The 22,328-nt window shown below is 42.0% G+C and overlaps 1 protein-coding gene across 1 annotated transcript in view; it reads left to right on the top strand.

Moving 5' to 3' along the window:
- The first annotated feature begins 752 nt into the window (after positions 1 to 752).
- The window catches only part of LOC149242106 (putative aldo-keto reductase 1), a 430,501-nt gene continuing 408,925 nt past the window's right edge, over positions 753 to 22,328 (top strand). The window contains exon 1 of the mRNA XM_089374178.1: positions 753 to 959. Within this exon, the coding sequence (XP_089230304.1) occupies positions 915 to 959 (45 nt within the window). The 5' untranslated portion in view covers positions 753 to 914. The remainder of the gene's footprint in view (positions 960 to 22,328) is intronic.

Genomic DNA, 22,328 nt, shown 5'->3' with positions numbered 1-22,328 from the left:
CTTCCTCTTTAAAATATGCTTATATAGCTTTACATTCATATTCTCCCTGCCTGCCTTTTTTCAAGGTTTTCCTTGCCATTTTGCATTCCTCATCAAACCAAACATTTACAAGAGAACAATTTGACTCAGATTTCCTATTCTTTGCTCTTTTGCACTTCTCAAGTGCACTCTGAATTATGTTTGTTAACTCATGACTATTGAGGCTTTGGGAACCACTCTTCCCCTTCCGAATTGATCTCTCCAACATTGTTTTGAAGATAATGCAATTTTCTTGTGTTAGAAGAATTCTGCCCCTTGATATCGATTGTCAAGAACATTGGGTTTTCCTCCTATGTTGTCTTTCTTCTAACCAAGATAGCTTTATATAAATTGGGATTATGGTCTGATTTTAAGTCCCACATATGCTCTCCAATCTTAACGTCATCTATCCTTTCTATCAAACTTTGAGAACAAATAACGTAATCAACAACACTTGCCCCATTATATGTGTTGCAAGTGAACTTCCGAGACCTTTTCCATTTTTCTAGACCATTGCAGATATTTAAGTTGAAAACACCAAATAACATGAGCAACTCCTTTCCAAAATAATTCATAACTTTGTCATCTTCTAAACATCTCAACTGTTAGGGATTCTCCTCTCCTCTGCAATAATAAAATTGTGATAATATATGTTACGATAGTCTACCTTCCCCTTTTAAAACTTAAAGTCTTTTCCTTTTCCTTTTCTCAACTTATTAATACCAATGCCCACACACATCTCCACCGACATGAATCGCAGGTGTTTGCACGTGTTTAGTTCTGTATAGCAAATTCCTGTTGCTAGACAAGCCGCCACTCTTTGAAGTCAACGAAGCTTGGAGGCATTGCAAGAGTGTCTACGACTGTACGAATTCATATTTTCCAAGCTTTTAGAAATGGCGTTCATACCGCGCATTAAACTCGGCACCCAAGGATTCGAGGTGGGTGTAATCTGTTTTCTTGTATCATATTTCATCGTTTGGCACTTGATCATAAGATTGTCATATTCATTCGAACTCTAACAGGAGAAAACTTAACTCTCATGCCATCGAAAGTACAAGGATAGATAACAATCACAGGATCATCTGTTACTTAATTGTTAATTCATTCGATCCTCCTCGGTAGAAGTGTAGGCAAAATTTAACGGAATTTGTTTAAAAAGGGCCTTATGGGCTGTAGGCATTCAATGCCCGAAGAGCCTGTCAACCAATTGTTATTTATAAAATCAAGGTATAGAGTGTTTTATAGACGCTATGCAAATATGGCTGTTGCCAATCTAGATATTTGTATGAAGGTTAAAGTATCTTATTAAGGTTTACTTAGCCCAAGTTTGTTTGTGGGAAATCTGTTAAGATCATTTGATGATGGCTGGAACGGAAGAAGGTTAAACACTTGCCTTACAAATACGAGGGCTCTATACCTGGCTGGGTTAGAACTTGGGCTGTTTGTATGATAGAGCTTTTCCTCAACTACGAAGGTTATTAATCCAGAACATGATGGAAGGTGGAGGCAGCAATAAGGTGCCTGTCATGAAGGACATGTAGCTCACTTGCAGAGCAGCCAGACCAGTGAGGTCGGGTGGTGCTGGGTTTTATTAAAGAATTAAAACTAGTTGAAAGAAATAAGTGGCAATAAAAGAGTTTAGAATTTTGTTACGAGAAACCTCAGCGAGAGACCTGTCTTGTTGTGTTCCCATTCAAAGTTGGTTGTACATGTAGTTATGTTAATTCCGGTTTTTCATCTGCAATCATAGAGGAATTCAATCACTACTAATTAGTATCTTCATCCATCTATCAATGATGATAGATGCATCCACCATAGCCTCAAAGGTTAGTTAATTATTGGATGCTTTTTGTGTAAAAGGTTAGTTTAATTAGCGGATGGTTTTGTGTAAAATTTATGGAAGTTTTGGGATTAAATCCTATTGAGTCCCTTGGAGTTACCCACCAGTATTTTCACGAAAGGTTACTACCGTCCTTCCATCATCCAGAAAATTAAGGAAGAGGGAGAAAATCCATGAAAGACTGTCATGGTACCAATATCCTTTGATGGAATGCTTGATATCCAGGCACTCGAAAAACTGTATTTCTCCGGAAAAAGAAGAAGATAAATACATCCATCATAGTCGTAGCATTATGGCAAACCCATGTCAAACATCTAGCGATTCTAGGCACTTCAACCAAGACACTGTACTGTTACATTACTGATCAATTTTAAAATGCATACATGCGTTGGGAGAGGTGTGGGTTCTCATTTTTTAACCCCTAAACCCTCTAGCCTTGTTTCTCATTCTGTTCCCATATCCATTCTCTCCTGTTCCCTGTTTCTGGCAACATTTGAAAGAAATCAGTGGAAATAAAAATATTTTGAATCTTGATAAAGTACAGCAGGTGATTTATTTGTGCCTTGAAGCAACCGATATAGGACATATGCTAATTGTCTTAATCTTTGTCCCTCTGTACCAAATTGTTAAGTTTCTTTCCTTTGTGATTTTGGAACTTTACACATCAAATACGAAGGCACTGGTTTACCAGTGAGATCGACAGATTGTTCAACAATTCATGAGGGTTCCATTTTCGCTGTAGTTTGCCCCACACACACGGCACCAGTTTCAAAGGGATCAGGCTGGATGGAAGTTTCAGATGATTTTGGCAAAATAAATACTCTCAAACCTGCAGTCTAAGCTGAAGAAGACTCACGGGGCAGGCCCTGAAGTCATGTTTTTTAATAACTTAATGGGAAAACTTTTGCTGATGGCTGGTTCCTGATAAATCTGCATAAATTTAGCTAAAGTACGGGAGTATGAAATACTAATGAACGAATTATTTTGCGAAATGTTGTTTACTGGGGATGCTTTGTCGAGAGATCACGAAAAACGTATACTGAAAAATTTCAATTAAAAGTGCAAACCATCTCATAGAAGTGAATTAGAACAATCCGATTTGGGGCGTTTCCTATGAAATGTAACTCTTTCTAAATAACCGTCAGGCCAGGCAGTAACTCCATAAGGCAGAAATAATTGACTGTTTTATTCCATCAGGTAGGTCTTCATTATATACATGAGGGAGAGACTGTTCAGTTTGTCTCCCGATGACTGTTCATATTTCCTATTTATATATTTACAATAATTCACCCAATCACAAGGATTAGGTGTCAACATTCCCCCCTTAATCTGAAGGGATGTTGGTGAGTCCAAGCATCATTCTGAATCGTTCAAGCTTTTCCCTTCCAAGCGCTTTGGTGAAGATGTCTGCAATTTGCTCATTTGTGGAACAATGACGGAGATGGATTGTTTTGGCCTCAACATGATGTCGAATAAGATGATATTTAGTATTGATGTGCTTCGTTCGATCATGGAACTTTGGGTTCTTGGCCAACTTTATTGTAGAGGTATTGTCAATCATGAGTGGAGTTGATTGTACTTGTTTTACCTGCAAATCTTCAAGAATTTTCCTGAGCCACACAATTTCTTTTGTTGCTTCAGTTGCTGCCACGTATTCTGCTTTTGTTGTGGAATCTGCTGGAACTGATTGTTTGCGTGATCTCCAGGAGACAGCTCCTGATCCAAGACTCATAGCATATCCTGAAGTTGATACCCCAGTTTCTTTGTCTCCATCGAAGTCTGAATCAGAGTATCCAATCAAACTGAAGTCGTCCACCTGTGTATACTTGATTCCAAAGTCTTGAGTTCCCTTCAAGTACCTTAGAACTCTTTTTGCAACAGACCAATGTCCCTCACAAGGCTTTTGCATAAACCTGGAGAGGATTCCAACAACAAACGAAATGTATGGTCTGGTAGTAGTTAGGTAGTTGAGACTTCCTACAAGCTGTCTATACTTTGTTGCATCCTCAAATTCTTTTCCTTCAATAGATGTGAGTTTTAAGTTTTGTTCCATTGGAGTAGCAAGAGGATTGCACTCTGTCATGCCAAACCTGTTCAACAGATCTCCAATGTATTTCTTTTGAGAAAGAAATATGGACTTTGGATGTTGGGTTACTTCAATGCCAAGATAGTAATGAACATAGCCCAAATCAGTCATTTCAAAACTTTTCCCCAATGCCTTCTTTATGGATGCAATGTAGCTTTCATTGTTCCCTGTCATCAAAAGATCATCTACATATACCACAAGATATACAATTGTTTTGCCAACTTTCTTGACAAATAAAGTTGCATCATCAAGATCAAAATGTTTGAAATTGAGTTTCAGAAGATGCTCAGTTAGTTTTTCATACCAGGCTCGCGGTGCTTGTTTGAGGCCATGCAAGGACTTCACAAGTTTGCATACTTTATGTTCATGTCCTTTCACAGCGAATCCTTCAGGCTGGGACATAAAAACATTCTCTTTTAGATCTCCATTCAAGAAAACAGTTTTTACATCCATTTGATGGACTTTCCAACCGTTCTGAGCTGCTAGTGCAAAGAGTGTCCGGATGGTAGCCCATTTTGCTGTGGGGGCAAAAGTCTCCTCATAATCGACCCCTTCCTTCTGTGCAAAACCTTTTGCCACAAGACTAGCTTTGTGCTTGTCAAGTGAGCCATCAGCTTTATACTTGTTCTTGTAGACCCACTTGCAGCCAATTGGTTTGGTACCAAATGGAGGATCAATCAGCTTCCAAGTGTCGTTCTTTATGAGGGCATCATACTCCTTTTGCATCGCTTCTTTCCATTCATCATGAGAAGCAGCTTCTTTGAAGGAAGTTGGTTCAAAATCTGTAGACAAGTTCAATTCACAATCATAAGAAACATCCATATCAACAAGTGAATTAGAGTCATCTACATCACCTCCATTTTTCCGGTTTGAATTTCTGGTTCTTGTCTTTCCAACTTCATCAGGATGAACAATTTCAAGTGTCTTTGTCAGCCACTTTGGGGGACCTTTCTCAGATGGTCCAGGCTGCTCCGTTGATTGAGTAAGGACTGAATCAAGATTGAGTCTCCCAATTCTATCAATTACATCACTTAAAGCATCATCCGTTGTTGGAGTTTCATGTGGGGGAAAGTGTTCTTCAGAAGAAGATTCCACATGTTGATCTAGTATAGGAATTCCCCCTTCAAGATGTGGAATCTGATTAAAATTCTTGAAATGATTATGCTTTTTCGAATCTAACCAAACGATCAAGTTGCCGCTCAACAACATTGTTAGTTTTGGATGATTCAAGGAAAATTACATCTCTAGATACAACAAACTTCTTATTTACTTCATCATAGAGGCGGTATGCTTTGGAGGTGTTTGAATATTCCAAAAAGATACACTTACGACTTCTAGCACCAAGTTTGTTTCTATGTACCTTTGGTATCAAGGCATAACAGGTGGAACCAAAGACCCTGAGATGCTTTACCTAAGGAACATGTCCATACCACATTTCATAAGGAGTCTTGTTTCTAATAGCATTAGATGGACATCTCTTCTTTATATATGCAGCACATAGAACAACATCAGCCCAAAACATTATCTTTACATTCTTGAAAAAGAGCATGGATCGTACCATATTTAAGATTGTCCTATTCATTCTTTCAGCTACACCATTATGTTGGGGATTATAAGGCACAGTTGTTTGATGTTTGATCCCATGTTGGCGAAGATAGTTTTCAAATTCATTTGATGTGTATTCTTTTCCATTATCAGTGCGAATAGACCCAATATGAGATTGTGCATCATTTTCAATCCATTTATGAAAATTCTTGAATGTTTGAAAAGAATCAGATTTGTTTTTCAATAAATAAACCTAACACATTCTGGTGTAGTCATCAATAAATGTCATGATATATTTATTTCCATTTGCAGAAGGAACAGGCATTGGACCACGTAAATCTGAATGAATGAGTTCAAGTTTTCTATGTGCTCTTGAATGTGAATCATGAAAAGACTGTTTGCTATGCTTTCCTAGAAGGCAAGCATCACATTGCTTAAGTTTCCTAGGAATTGTAGGCATACCAGCAACACCATTTTTCTTCAACAAGCGGAGACTGTCATAGTTCAAATGTCCAAATCTAGCATGCCATAATAAACTTGATGGAAGTGTACCTTCTTCGTGATGAGAATTGTATGAGAAATGTTGTGCATGAGCAGAGGTTCCTTGCAGCTTGATAAGCCTTTCTTCTTCTATTCCCCTCATGACAAGTGAGTGGTCAGATGCTTTTCTTACCTCAAGCTTGCCATCAAACATATGAATGGAGTGACCTTGCTGGTGGATGTGGACCAAGGACATCAAGTTTCTCTTGAGCTATGGGAGATATAGAACATGATGTAGAAGAAAGTCTGGAAGACCAGGCAGTTTAAGCCTGATTGTGCCAAGCCCTGATGGCTTGATTTTTGATTGATCTGCAAAGTATACTGCTCCATCAACATTGTCAGTGAAATCTTCAAAAAAAAAAAATCTATGAGTCATGTGGCAAGTTGCTCTTGAATCAAGCAACCAATCATTTTTCAAAGAAGCAAGTGAAGCATTAAATAAATCTTCATTTACTCCAATGTTACATTGTGCCACAACATAGTGAGCAGATTCAGGTGCTTTACCTTTGTCTGTATCATCAATTTTACCTTTCTGTTGGTTTCTTTTCTGCTCAATTTTGTCCCATGGTAGCTTGCATGTAGAGGCATCATGTGATCCATTTCTTTTGCAGCGAATACAGTGCAAATTTGCCTTTTCTCCTTGAGAATGTCTGCCCCCCTGCCTCTGAAATATCTTCCTCTTCCTCTTCGTCCACCTCTTCCTCTTGTAGAATCTTGAGCAGGATGCTTTTCTTTATGAGCAAGGCACACAGTCTCTTTAGAAGATTCAGGGGCTGTCTTCTTTCCAAAAGCTTTCTCTCCTTCAGCAAACTTTTTCACAAGAGAGTCGAAGGTTATATCTTTGAGATTTCCATTTGCTTGCAATGACTCAAGATAATTGGAGTAAGTAGGATAAAGTGCCTTGAGAAAAGCGATAAGAGGAATATCCAATTCAACCTTAGTGGATTTGATATCATGCATTATAGACTTTACTTCAGATGCAAGAGCAAGAGGATCATTATTTTGCATTTCAAGAGTGAAGAGTTTAATCATGAGTTGAACAACTTCAAGTGCTGAATGTGAGTCATAGAGTTCTTTCAGCTTTTGTAAGGCTTCAAAGGCAGTTGAATATGACGAAATATGGCGACTCACCTCTTCATTTACAGATGCAACGATTAATGCATAAGCTTTGCTGTTCTTGTTTTCCCAAATGACGAGCTCTTTTTCTGAGGTAGGTTGTACTGGTTCATTGTCTCCTTCTCCGACACACACTCCTTTCCACAACTCATTGAAAATGAGGGTGTGTTTTATCATCTGGGACCATTCAGGATAGTTCTCCTTGCCAGTGAGAACTATTCCCACCATGGATATGATTGAATGCATACTGTAGCAAAAAAAAAAACTTCTGCTGCAAAACTTTTACTCTTAATGGAAAAAAAAAATTACTTCTGATGTGACTAGACAACAAACTCAAATGTCAATTCATATTCATCTGCACAGCGTTAAGTCAAAAAAAAATATATCCTCAACAGCATAAAGCACTGCGTAGAACAGTCATATTTGCACTCTCAATTCCATTCATAATACTGTTCTCTTTCATATAAAACCAACGATGCCAATTTGCAAAATGTCAATTATCAGATATTGTGTCACAACTCAATCATTCAAAATGTATCAGCGCATCAGTAAGATGAAGACTTAATGTAAAGCATGATTGTAATCTTTACGCAAACGACTCCTAACAACACATACTCCAGCCAAACAAACGCCCCAGGAGGCGCAAACGAGCTCAAGAAATAAGCAATCGTTGCCAAGAAATTGTAAGCGTTATCACCAATTTTTTTTTTCTTTGGTTGTGGCATCAATATTCATCCGCATGCATGCTTTACCCGAAGGCAAATGCTCTCTTATGACCAAAAGAGCAGAACGAAAATTGTGCTTGCTCAAAATGGAATCATCATAACGCCGTTGCCTTTCTCTAGCTTCAACTGTTGTAAAAAATTCACCTGCATACTTACAAACAAAGGCTCCCTTTCTAATTGACTCCAAAGAATGCAAACTCCATCCCTTCCTCGGATGCCTAACGACAGCGACCCTGACTGCCAAACCGCGCTGCGAGACCCGGTTTCTGCAGCTCGAACCGCAACGGCATGCTCGATCAGATAACCACCACTTTTCTTCGATAAAAACGCGTCTACCATCTACCAAAAGAGGCGACGCCTTAATGGCCTTACTGTAATGGGATACAAACAAGAAGTTCAGTAGCAAAGGTAGGTGACGATACAGGATGGGCGTCACCTGATTGGAAAATTCATGGCATTCGATCGCCACATGAATTTGGTGTTGGGAGACTGTGAAAAGTTCAGAAGACTTCCTCCCAAGAAGGGAGCCGCAGCAAACAAGAAAGAAGAGCGAGAGGATAGACGAGCAGTGCAATATGAAGCGCTTTGACACCAGAGAGCAATCAACGCATTCAGATGAACAGGCAGAGGAACGTTTCAGCAGATCAGAATACGTGGAACAGGCTACCAACGTTTAGCAGAGAATATGGCAGAGGAACGTTTGCATCGTTCAGGTGAATGTCAGGCGCAGGTCTGTATAAATGGAATATGGCAGACAGAGGGCGCAGCTAATTGTATGGAGGAGCAGCGCAGGTATATGAGAGCAGACAAGGGAGTTACAAGGGACAAGAGCTAAAAAGGAGTTGGCTCTGATACCATGTCAGGCCAGGCAGTAACTCCATAAGGCAGAAATAATTTGATTGTTTTATTCCATCAGGTAGGTCTTCATTATATACATGAGGGAGAGACTGTTCAGTTCGTCTCCCGATGACTGTTCATATTTCCTATTTATCTATTTACAATAATTCACCCAATCATGATTCACAAGGATTAGGTGTCAACAATAACCATTCCCAGAACCACCTGCCAATCTGAGAGAGATAAGTCAAATTACACGGTATAGATACTGGAAAAATGTCACTCTTATCTATCAGATAATAAGATTTAGGGTGGGTTGTATGAACTTGTATCATGCCAAATGGGACAAAGAAATTTGATTGTACACTATACAATATTTTTTTCACTCATTCAATCACAAATATAATACATATATATAGTTGGAAGTAGATCCAACTAATTCCAAATATGAATATGGGAGTTGAAATATTCTCTCAACAAAATCCTAAACCAACTCTAAACTTAACATGGAAGCATTATCTCCAAGTCCCTTCTTTAATACTTCATGTCACAAATACACGTTAAAACAACAATATTAGTCTCTGTCTGGCTGGTCTTCATTAGCACTTATTGTTGAGAATTCAGTAGGGCAATGATTATGATTAATTCTCTTTCCTTGATAACTGCTTGTGATGTTCTTTTGCTTATTAGCTTTGTTACTTATTATTATATTTGTGAATCATCAAACAACTACCAAAACAAGAAGAACAAGAACACAAAATATAGGCTGCAAGCCAAGGCCAAAACCTCTCCACTTGAGACGAAAACCTGCAAATCCCTTCTCTTCCTTATAGATTCTTTGTAAAGTTTTGTAGATGTTCTATGCTAAGAGCAATTTCACTTTTCTCACAGCAATCATACAAGTAGATAAGCAAAATGCAGATAGAACATATAAGCAGATCTTACAGAAGACAAATCAGAAACAAGAAAAATGTATGTGTTTGTTTCGGCGGTCAACAGGATGCTTCAACCAGCAAAGTCTCCTTTGGTCAGCCAGCCCAGCATGTGTCACAACAACCCTCCAACCAGTAGAGGAGTCAACCCAAGTCAGTTCTACAAAAGTCAACGCTGTCCTGAAAAGTCAACGCAGGGGCAGCAAGCTAAAAGTCAACGCAGCAGCAAAACAGTCAACCCTTTGACCTCGATTTTTGTGCCAGGTAGTATGGCCTTCAAAAATCGAACCTCCCACAAGTTTTCAGCTTGTTTGGACCAAGCGTTGACCAAAGTCAACGCTGGTCAAACTTCTGCGAAACCCTAGCAGCAGAAACCCTAGCAGCAGAAAAATCCTCTTCGTCCTTCCCACGTGTGGCTGAAATTCGTCCTCCAGGTAGCTCGTACTTTTTAGGATGAGAGAGGAAGATGTGAGTTGTTTTTGTGATCAAATTCTCTCCAACTTTTCCTGTATATATATATCCATCAATGAGGGTGTGTGACACATCTGTTGGGCATGTGAGCCTACATTACAAAACTGGCTGACCTTTGCACATATAATTTATTAAGAATAATAAATTCAAAATATAAGTTCTGCTCATCGGATTAAGACTATTTTTATATGGATTTTACACCTCTCAGAAAGAGGAATCCAACAAAAATATTAGCCTCTTAATCTGAGCATCAGAACATGGAGTTTGGACCTAGTTGTCCAAATTTAACACTCCCTCTCAACTAGGGAGAACTCCATCTATTAGTGCAATTAACATCGTGAGTCATCCCGCCGAAACTTGCTTTGCTGGCTTCTTTATTTCAGAACAGAAGTGGGTCAGTCACAAAGACATCATTCCCCGACTGACATAATCAGTCCAGAGGTCCCAGACCTCACAAATCTTGATCCCAGATCAAGTGGTTGGACCATGCCATCCTAGATAGAGAGTACGGAAATCTCTGATGCGTCCATCAGTCTTTGCTAATAGTCTCTAGCTTTTCCACACCTCATTGGCCAAATGAGAGGTACTTCCCATGAGCCCTGAACTCAATGGGTAGGATGCATACGGGGCACAGATTAAATGAGTGGCAAACCAGCTCAATAATCACAAGGGTGGGGCAGAAGCATTATGAGTGCTTATAGCTCCGAGAAGCTATCCCCAAAGCCCCCCAGAGCTCCCAGAGCTCATTGTCCAACAGGACCCACATCATAGGGTCTTTCCACGACACCAAGACTCTCACGGAAGGTTAGGAACTTGACCTTCCCCAGGGGCTTAGTGAGAATATCCGCGACCTGCTCATCAGTTCCTATATGATCGAGCCTTACGGCACCTCGCTGTACCATATCCCGGATAAAGTGGTACCTGATATCAATATGCTTGGATCGGTCGTGGAACACAGGATTCTCAGTCATACGAATCCCACTCTGATTATCACAGAGTATTACAGTGGTATCTAGCACATGTTGGAACAGCTCACTAAAGAGCTTCCTCAACCAAACTGCTTCACAACAGGCCATACTAGCAGCAATGTATTCGGCCTCCGCGGTGCTCAAAGCCACCGACTTCTGCTTCCTGCTCATCCATGAGATCGAAGCAGAACCAAGATTGAAACAGCATCCAGATGTGCTCTTACGATCCACCACACTGCCAGCCCAATCGGCATCAGTATATCCCCGGAGTATCACACTCCCGGCAGTGTATCTCAGCCCATGGTTTATCGTGCCCCGAAGATATCTCAAAAGATTCTTGGCACCAACCCAGTGAAAATGATGAGGCTCAACCATCTGTTGACTCAAAGTATTCACTGCAAAACATATGTCCGGACGGGTGTTCACTAAGAACATCAAAGCTCCTATGAGTTGACGATACTCAGTAGGATTGGCCAAGATAGGCCCTGCAGCGCTGCCACTCAACTTCTTAAAGTTGAGTTCCATTGGTGTCGACACGGACTTACAGTCCACCATCCCAAATCTTTCCAGAAGCTTCACAATATACTTTCCTTGAGAAAGGAAAATCTCTCCAGGTCTCTGCCAGACCTCCAGGCCTAGGAAATAGTGCATCAGTCCTAGGTCTTTCATCTCGAACTCAGCAGCAAGCTCCCTCTTACATTGATGAATGAGAGGGTCATCACCTGTCAGGAAGAGGTCGTCCACATACAGCACTAGAATGAGAGGCTTTCCTTCCTCAACCTTAAAGTAAAGGTTTGGATCAGCATTGCTTCGAGTGAAGCCCAGCTTCATCAAGTAACTATCCATCCTCTCATACCAAGCTCTGGGTGCTTGCTTTAACCCATAGAGGGCTTTCTTCAACCTGCAGACATAAGTGTCTCGATCTTGAACTTCAAATCCCAGAGGTTGTTCTACATACACCTCTTCCTTTATTGCACCATGCAGAAAAGCAGTCTTGACATCCATCTGATGAAGACTCCATCCTTGCGTAGCAGCAAGGGCTATGATGGATCGGATGGTGGTATATCGAGCCACAGGTGCAAATATATTGTCATAGTCAATTCCTTCCTTTTGAGAGAAGCCACGGGCAACAAATCTTGCCTTAAACTTTTCAGCACTCCCATCAGATCCATGTTTAATCTTGTAGAGCCATTTAGCGGTGACAACAGATTTGTCCTTCGGTCTCGGGACCACATCCCAGACATCATTCTTCATAATAGCCTCATATTCTTCATGCATAGCATCCTTCCAGACTTGATGCTTGATGGCTTCTTCAAAAGATCCAGGTTCAGATTGTATAATAGTACTCATGGCAGCTAGATACCCTTGGTATCTACACGGCTTCTTGCTTTCTCGGAATGTTCCCCTTGGGGCAGCATGACCCTCAGCATCTTCGAGGGTGTCCCTGAGCCATGATGGCCTCTTTCCTAGAGAAGGGGAAGGATCAATAGGGTCCATTGGCTCTTCAACATCAGGCATAGTCTCATCCTGGGGTTCTTCCAGATTTCCAGGTCTTTCTTCATGGTTTTCTTCAGATCTAGGAAGATCTACTACTTTCTTCAGGGAAGCATCTTCGTCAAAAGTGACATCATGGCTTATCTCTACTTCCCTTTGACCAGGTACATAGACTCTATATGCCTTAGAAGTCTCACTGTAGCCCACAAACATTCCTTTCTTCCCAGTAGCGTCCAGCTTACTTCTCTTTTCTTTCGGCACATGAAAATAGACAGGACATCCAAAAATTCTAAAATGTGAGACATCAGGTTTCTTACCAGAGAAAACCTCTTCGGGAGTTTTGGAGTCCAAAGCGGAATGAGGGCATCGGTTTTGAATGTACACAGCAGTATTTGCAGCTTCTCCCCACAGAAACTTTGGAAGACCCTGGTCACATAGCATGGCACGGGCAGCTTCCACAATAGTCCTATTCTTGCGTTCAGCAACACCATTCTGCTCAGGAGTATATGCAGTGGTAGTCTCCCTCTTAATGCCAGCTTCTCTGCAAAAGTCTTTGAACTCATTTGACTCATATTCAGTGCCATTGTCAGTCCTCAAAATCTTGATCTTCTTTCTGGTCATATTTTCCACCAAGGCTTTGAAGGTACGGAACCACATGAAAGCCTCATCCTTCTTCTTCAAGAAGTATATCCAGGTTTTGCGAGAGAAGTCATCAGTAAATGTCATATAGTAAGAACATCCCCCCAGGTATGTTACAGGCAACATACCGGAAAGATCAGAATGGACCAGTTGCAATATCTCAGATGTCTTTGTGACACTTGAGGGGAAAGGTCCCCTTGTATGTTTTCCTTCAGCACAGCCCTTACATACACCTTTATGATTATTTCCAAAATCAGGCATCCCTGTCACCACCTTCCTTGCTTCGGGAAGAGCCTTGTAATGAAGGTGTCCAAATCTTCGGTGCCATAGTTCGGTTTGACGGATAGTATCACAAGTCATAGCTCCCAACGGACTCCCTCCAACCTGGTAGAGTGTACCAACTCTAAAACCAATTGAGATAGCTTCCTTGAAGCTCTTCTTCCACATGAGTACCTTTCCATCAGAGAAAGTTACATTGAATCCTTTGTCTTCCATGGCAGATACAGACACAAGGTTCTTCTTCAATTTGGGTACATAGAGTACATCTTGTAGATGGAGGACTTGTCCTTGAGACAAGTGGAGGGTCACAGTCCCGGTCCCTTTCACAGGATAAGTGGCATTATCCCCAAGGGTAATTTCTAGATTAGTATCCCTTTCAACCATGTCAGAAAGTGCTTCCTTGAATCCGGTGATGTGTCTTGAGGCACCACTATCGATTAGCCAGACATCCATAGTGTCGGGCGGAGATGCAGCTGAGAGAGCAGATATTAGAATATACTCATTTCTTTTATCAACAACATTAGACTCCTCATACCTGGTATTTCTGGTCCTTTTAGAAGGTGGATGGTTTCCTTCAAAGTGAGCCTTCCTCTTTCCTTTGGATTTGTCATTTCTTTGATTCCCATTCCTTCGGTTGTTGTTGTTGTCGTCACTATCGGGAGAATTCTTCTGGAAGGGGCATTCTCTAGCATAGTGTCCAGTCCTATGGCAGGTGAAACATTTACCCTTCTTCTTTTGAGTCTTAGTCCTTCCTTTGTCCTTGGAACCACCAGAGTTCTTCTTTCGGGAATGAGCAACATAGGCAGCATTTCTTTCATTATCAAATTCCTTCATCCTTGTTTCTTCTTGCATACATCTAGACAGAAGCTCATCAAAGTTAGGGATGGTATTATTGTTGAGAATGGTAGTTGTGAATACTTGCCATTCATATGGAAGTCCTCCAAGTGCGGTGAGAACCATCTCACGATCAGCTATTGTCTCCCCAATAGCTAGCAGATTGTTCCCGGTTTCGGTCAACTTCATAAAGAAAGTTTGAATAGACTCGTCTCGGCCCTTCTTCATATTCTTCAACTTGTTCTTGAGGAATAGCACTTGGTTCACATTGTTTACTCGGAACATAAGTATCAGTTTGTCATACATCTCCTTGGATGTGCCTAGTTCAGATATGTAGGCAACCAGACTCTTATTTATGGATTCCCTGATCAGCAGTTTTGCTCTGATTTCTCCCTTCTTATACTTGTGTTTAACAGCAGCAGAGGCATTTGATGGAGGTTCTTGAATCTTCCCTGTCACATGATCTAGGAGATCATGATCTTCTAATTTGAGATCTAATAACATCTTCCAGGCATGGAAGTCATCACTTCCAGTCAGTTTGTCATTCTCCCTGAATTCAAGCTTAGAGGAATCCATTTCCTTCAATGATGATTGCTATAGATAGAGTTTGTCTTCACCTCAGCTCCGATACCATGTAAAGTTTTGTAGATGTTCTATGCTAAGAGCAATTTCACTTTTCTCACAGCAATCATACAAGTAGATAAGCAAAATGCAGATAGAACATATAAGCAGATCTTACAGAAGACAAATCAGAAACAAGAAAAATGTATGTGTTTGTTTCGGCGGTCAACAGGATGCTTCAACCAGCAAAGTCTCCTTTGGTCAGCCAGCCCAGCATGTGTCACAACAACCCTCCAACCAGTAGATGAGTCAACCCAAGTCAATTCTACAAAAGTCAACGTTGTCCTGAAAAGTCAACGCAGGGGCAGCAAGCTAAAAGTCAACGCAGCAGCAAAACGGTCAACCCTTTGACCTCGATTTTTGTGCTAGGTAGTATGGCCTTCAAAAATCGAACCTCCCACAAGTTTTCAGCTTGTTTGGACCAAGCGTTGACCAAAGTCAACGCTGGTCAAACTTCTGCGAAACCCTAGCAGCAGAAACCCTAGCAGCAGAAAAATCCTCTTCGTCCTTCCCACGTGTGGCTGAAATTCGTCCTCCAGGTAGCTCGTACTTTTTAGGATGAGAGAGGAAGATGTGAGTTGTTTTTGTGATCAAATTCTCTCCAACTTTTCCTGTATATATATATCCATCAATGAGGGTGTGTGACACATCTGTTGGGCATGTGAGCCTACATTACAAAACTGGCTGACCTTTGCACATATAATTTATTAAGAATAATAAATTCAAAATATAAGTTCTGCTCATCGGATTAAGACTATTTTTATATGGATTTTACACCTCTCAGAAAGAGGAATCCAACAAAAATATTAGCCTCTTAATCTGAGCATCAGAACATGGAGTTTGGACCTAGTTGTCCAAATTTAACATTCTTCAATTGACAAATTCCAAGACCTTAAGACTGACTTCAGAACCCTCCAAGACCAAGACCAACCTCTTTGGATGATGTGCTAACCCTGATCTTGTCAAACCCAGTCAAATCTCTTCCAGTAGCACTTCTTCGACCTCCAGCTGTAGAAATTTTGGCCTCCACTGCAGATCTGAAATTTCGGCCCCCCAGCAGTTGCTGCTGCCACACGTGTGAGCTTCGATTTGTCTTCTGAGCCCTCCTTTGACCTTCGCTTGACTTTCCCTCACTTCAGGAGCATGAGGATTACCCTTGGTGACCTTTGCTTGACCTACTTGTCTCCTTTTCTCCAAGATCGAACTTGAAGATAGAAACCTTAGGTCTTGCTGCAGAAACCCTAGTTCTCCTTAGCACGTGTGAGAGAAAATAGCCCAAACAAAAGATCCTCTTCGTCCTCTTCTTCCTTTGCTAGAATGAGTGGTGAGTGAATGTTCTTCAAGTAGGACGAGTCCTCTTCTATTTATAGGCTTCTTCAAGGGTGGACGTGGCTCTTCCTTTAGGCTGACTTGCCAACTGCTAGGCCGACTTGGTCTTGGAGGGTATCTGGACACTTTTAAAGACAAAAATAATTTTCTTTACAAGTTACAATGTGCCTGATGGGGTCTTCAACTTATGACAATGACTCTTTTGACTTCTTGACCTAGGACAAACCCTAGAAGCACTCAATGGGTGCTTGACCTATAAAATAAAAGACCTTGAACATGAAACCCATGCTCCAAAATAATAATAATAATTTTTTGTTGGGCGTGGGATCCCCCCAAGGCAAGTTTTCGGGTTTAAAGCCCAAGTTTTGACTAAGTCCGATGTAAAGACTTCACTATTTGTGGGCACGGAGCGCGAAGTTGTAATTGAGTCATAGGGTTGTCCACCCTTTTGTAAATATAATGTCGGCTTGAGAGTTATACCCATGGGATTGTATAAATAAAGCGAGGCTCTAAGTGTAAAGGGATCATCATAGAGGGAATAGAAGAAGATCTAATGAGGAAGCATTGAGTCTAAGTGTAGAGTCGTGTCTTTGGGTCGTAGAGTAGGAGAAGGCTCTGCAGCTGAGTGTGCAGAGGCCTAGTAGTCCACAGCTGAGTGCGCGGACCCCTGCAGCTGAGTGCGCAGGGCAGGTTGAGTCTGTAACCGATCGAAGCATTAATAAAGAGAAGTTTTACAATAATTTGAAGTATATTAGGTATGAATTGCAAGTTTACTGTTTATTTGCTGCGCGAACTTATATGAATGTGCTAAATAAGTGAATATAATATAAGGTATCTGTTTACGCGAAGATAACTAACTGTTATAAGAAGATAAGTAAGATCCGCGGTGTGACTTGGGGAAATAGCGCAGATCGCTGCTTTAGCAGCGCGAAGCTCCTCAGTCCCTGGTTAGGGTTGCGCGAAGTCAAGTATAACAGGGTGCGAAGGCCTCGCAGGTTAGGAAAGTGCGCGAAGTAACTTGCGCAAAGGTAGTCACAGTTGGACTAAATCGACCCCTCAGACATCTCAAGGGTGCAAAAACTTGGTTCCAGCATCCCCCCATATTGCTTCGGGTGAGACCTCAGTCTGCGCTTCGCGGGCTGTTGCCGAAAGGGCCAATAGTACAGGGATTTGTTTGGCTAATTAACTCCGAACCTGGGTCAGGCCCCATCAAGCCAACAAATGGTTCCGTTGCCGGGACCGGAATCTGCATAGAGATGTCTAATGTCGTATCATTGGAATCCAACTAAGAAAGAAATTGAAGGTTGGTTGGACAGGAGAATTCACGAGTTCGCGGCGCACGAGAACAGGAATCCGGTAGCTATCAAAGGAAAAGTGGTTAGATTGTTACCTGTACACGAGATCCACAAAATTTTCTTCACATCTTTCCCTACTGAGCTGTACGAGTGGATCACAAAGCTAGCAGATAGCCAAGGAAGGTGGAAACTCAACAATCCTATTGTGTGGACCCCAGAGTTGGTACGCAAATTGGAAGTATTGAAGGATAAGATCACGCGCGCTATTGATCACTGGCTTGATCGGATTATAGGAGGATTCATTACTGAATTCGTAGTAGATACTTCAGTCAGCTATAGCGAGGCAGAGCGATGCTTTCTCAAAGGACCGCAGGTAAGTACGTAAAGTCTCTGAATACTTGGATTAAAATGTTATTGTGTGAAAAGAGGGTTATGCAATTACCTTGATGTCCGGAGCTACGCGAAGTGGAAAAACCTACAAAAACGAAGGAAGTAAGGAACCCGAGAATAGCCCCTTGATTTCACCTCCGCGAAGGGACGAGGAAGAGCTCGCGAAGGTCTCACCGAGGAGTGCAATAAATTTGATAAGGCAGAGGATTCCGCGCATACCACCCCCACCCACGCCACCACCAGTTTCACCGCCTTCACCCCCATCTTCGCCCGTACCACCTCTGCCACCACCGTGAGTCAATATGGCAAGCGCGATAAAATTTCCGGTGTTCAAGGGAGTAGGAAATGAAGATCCAGACCAGTTTTGGTTCGTGATAAAGGTTGTATGGGAAGCGCAGGGAGTTACAAATGATAACATAAAGAAAGCAACGTTGGTCAACGCTCTGCAGGATTGCGCGCTGACCTGGTATATTAAGCATTCTAATGAAAATCTGAATGCAGGGATCGTGGATATCCAAATTGCGCTGAACAGAGAATTTAGCAGGTTGAAGTTAGAGGCGCAGTCGATCATTGGATTCAAAGAGATCACAATGCTACCAGGCGAGACTCCTTGGGAGTTGGATCAGAGACTGAAGTGCACAATTCGCGAAGCTAATATGACTTTGACGGATGGACAACATCGCGAATGGTTTGTGGCATCGCTAACGCCGCATTTGAGGAACGCGTTGTCGCAACAGAGGTTAACAACCCAAGCAGAGGCCTTGGAGATCGCAATGAGGCTGCATGAGACCCTAATACAGGATCCTAACCTGGGAGTTTAGCAGATCCATGCGCAGTTGAAAAACTTATGCCTTGAGATGCAGAGTCTGAAACAGGACAGGACAGCTTGCCCGGAAGTGCGCGAAGAAGTATGGTGCGTAAAATGCAAGGGTCAGGGACATGACAAGGACCATTGCCCGGTGTTCGTGAATTACCTCGTGGGAGGAGGGCCGATGCCATTAAGACCAGAGGCACAAGCAGGACCTAGTGCGACGCTTGTTTTGTGGTGCGCGATTTGTCAAATAGGAGGAAAGCATGCTATGGGCAACTGCCATTTGTTACAAAAGTACACACAAAATTCGCAACAGTGGTTCTGTAACTTTTGTAGATCGATTGGACACGATGAGCGCACCTGTAGAAGCTATGAGCTGATGATGGATAGGACTCCCACCTATAGAGTTTAGGCCGAAACGCGGCCCCTTGACCAGAACATAGGAGTGGCGCGAACCGGATTTTAGGGGCGCGGACGAGGCCGAGGTGGAGGAGGACCTGGAAGAGGTCGCAGAAAGCTGATATGTTACAATTGCGGGGGGCCAAGACATTATGCATGTGATTGTACGAATCCAATGATTCCATCATGTCCATTTGTACCTTGTTTGATCATGAGACGGAGGATTGTCCCACACTGATAGCTAGGCTGCGTGACAAAGGAGTGCTCCCACCTCCCCCGACTCAGAACATGCAGATGATGAGGTTTGAGTCACGCGAGGAAGACCCCAATGTGAACATTGTGCTCCGAAGTGGAATTACGATAGGAGATGATAAAGGCAAACACCCTGAAGATAGTACTTGGGTTTTCAAGGCCCCAACGAAAGAACCAGAGTTTGATTTGGAGCGCGCTAAGGAAACCTTCATGGAAGCTAGGAAGAGCTTCGCTGATGCCTCCATGTCAGGAAGCAAAGACAAACCGGAGCTAGAAATGGACCCATCGATGCTCACGATGTTCCTAGAAACATGCATGAAGCTACTGTGCTTGTGACATTATATTGCAATTTATTCAATGTTGCTTGTGACATTACAAATTGGGGTTTAATATTAGGGTTTTCAATATAGGGTTTATAATATTAAGGTTTAATATTCAGTTTATAATTTATAATATCATAGTTCAAAATATTTATCTTCTGGTTTAAAATAATAATCATGGGGTTTAATATTATTCATAAGGTTTCCAATATTAATAGTAGGGTATATAATATTAATCCTAGGGTTTATAATATTAATTATAGGGTTTAATATTAGTCATAAAGTTTATAATATTAATCTTGGGATTTTTAATCATAGGGTTCTCTATATTAATAATCCTTGGGGTTAATATATTAATAATCCTTGGGGTTAATATATTAATAACCCTTAGGTTTATAATATCAATAATCCTTTAGGTTTATAATATTAATCCATTTGTTTATAGTATTAATCCTTTGGGTTTATTAATCCCTTTGATTTATAATATTAATTGCTTGGGTTTATTAGGGTTTATAATATTAAACTAAAGGTTTATAATATTAATTTTAGAGTTTATAACATTGCATTAGATTGCAATTTATTCAAAGTTCCATTGCGGCTGTAAAGGGATTACATGAACCATTAATAGATGCGCTGGGACAGCGCCAGGAGAACTGTGCGTAGTCCGGAAGATTGGAAAGCATGCGACAAGGACGGGAAGAGAAATGAGGTTGACCGCGCAGATTGGAGAATATGAGATGGACCAAGTAATTCTGGACCTAGGGTCAGATGCGAACGTTCTGCTAAAGCAGACATGGGAGTGCATGGGAAGGCCTACACTGCAATGGTCTCCTATCCAGCTGCGAATGGCGAACCAGCAAAAGATAATACCCATGGGGAGATTGCAGGGAATCACTATGGATATTGAAGGAGCAAGCGTGCTAACAGAGTTTGAAGTGATAGAGATTGTTGATGACAACAATTCCTATTTCGCGCTCTTAGGAATTGATTGGGCCACTGACATGAATGGGGTGATAAATTTAAAGAAGCGCAAGATGATTTTTGAGAAAAAGTCTCTGCGCGTAGTCGTACCTTTGGACCCTGCAGAAGGATCGTGCTACACAGAGCTGGTGTGTGACTATGAAAGCGACGACGATTTGGACTGCATCTACAAGATAATTGCGCGAGAGCAAGACTGGGTAAATCCCACCGCGGATGGACGAATCTCATGGGAGTGCGAAAGCTCCTATACATCGGATTCTGATGAGGAGATAGAGCGATGGCAGAACCGGTTGCACGAGGTGACCACGCTGAACTGTAATATGATGACAAGATCGTTGCGCTGCATATCGACAGAAGTGAGGGATATGCCTACTTATGACGGTCAAGTAAGGTAGATGCTTTCTTGAACAAATTTGAAAGGGAGGTGCCAGAACAACAATGTTTCGAGGCTTTGAAATGGGTACTACGCGCTACGCCTGCGAGGTGGTGGGGCACGCACCAAGGAAGCTTTGAGGACTGACGCGAATGCAGGAGAATGATGTGCATGCGTTTTGGATAGCCTCAGATGCAACTAACGGATAAATATAATGTACGGGATGGTCCGCGCGCGCATCTGTCCAGGTGGGTACAGGCATATGTTGAACAATTTGCGCGGATGCACATGGACTTCGCATTGGGGAACACAGTAAATAAGCATGGGTTGGCGAGGCAATTGCGCGAACAGTCCCTCCAGTTGGGACGACAAAATGTGGAAAGAACGAGTGTGCAAAAGGTTACCCATGTAGAAGCCTTTAACGAAGTGTGCGAAGCACTGAATAGGGTATATAATGCGCAGCGAAGTGATTGGGACCTACACGTACTAGCAGTTTTGTGGGCTTATAGGACAACGTGCAAGAAACTGACGGGACAGATGCCTTCTAGGCTGGCCTATGGAGCAAACACTGTAGTCCCAATAGAGTATAATATGCCTAGTCCGCACATAGCAGCGCTGGTAGATATGACGGTTTGCAGAGCCTTAGAAGAAGGGATCGCGCAATTGAACGAAGAAGAACGCTTGGGACCTAAGGAAGAAATCTGACAGGGTGATCTTAGGCTCCAAGAACTCATGAAAGAAAGAGTGCGGTTAAGGGAGAAAAGTGCTCTGGTGGAAGCGAAAGTCAAGAAGCTTGAGGAAGAAATAAAGAAGGATTTTCTCGATAAGAAAACCGGGGTGATAAAACAAGGTGCGCACGATTATGTTGACAAATTTGGGGACTACCGCCAAGAGTTGATCAGCTTGATGCCTTGGATTAGACCGTATATTACTAAAGGGATCACCCATGGTGGCGCGATGCAGATGGTGAAGTGCGTGACATAGATAGTAAAAATAAAAGGCGGATTTTTTCCAGGAAAAGTGATGGATGGTCGGTTGAAGCTGTATACAGGTGGCCTGGCCACCTAACTAGCCGTGGGAAGTACAGTCTTAGCGCTCTAGGCAGTTGAAAGGAGGCACGGGACTATAAACTACTCTACCCGAGAGCTGCGCGATGTCAGGGCTGCGCACAAGAGCGAAGTGTCACGGGGTCTGCGACAACGCAAGGGTGGTTGTGCTGCCGCGCAGGTT

Source organism: Pinus tabuliformis, chromosome 8 (assembly GCF_031772625.1).
Source record: "Pinus tabuliformis cultivar Carrire ecotype Pingquan chromosome 8, CPIR1, whole genome shotgun sequence".
Taxonomy (NCBI): Eukaryota; Viridiplantae; Streptophyta; class Pinopsida; order Pinales; family Pinaceae; genus Pinus; species Pinus tabuliformis.
This window is presented reverse-complemented; position numbering and strand designations above follow the sequence as displayed.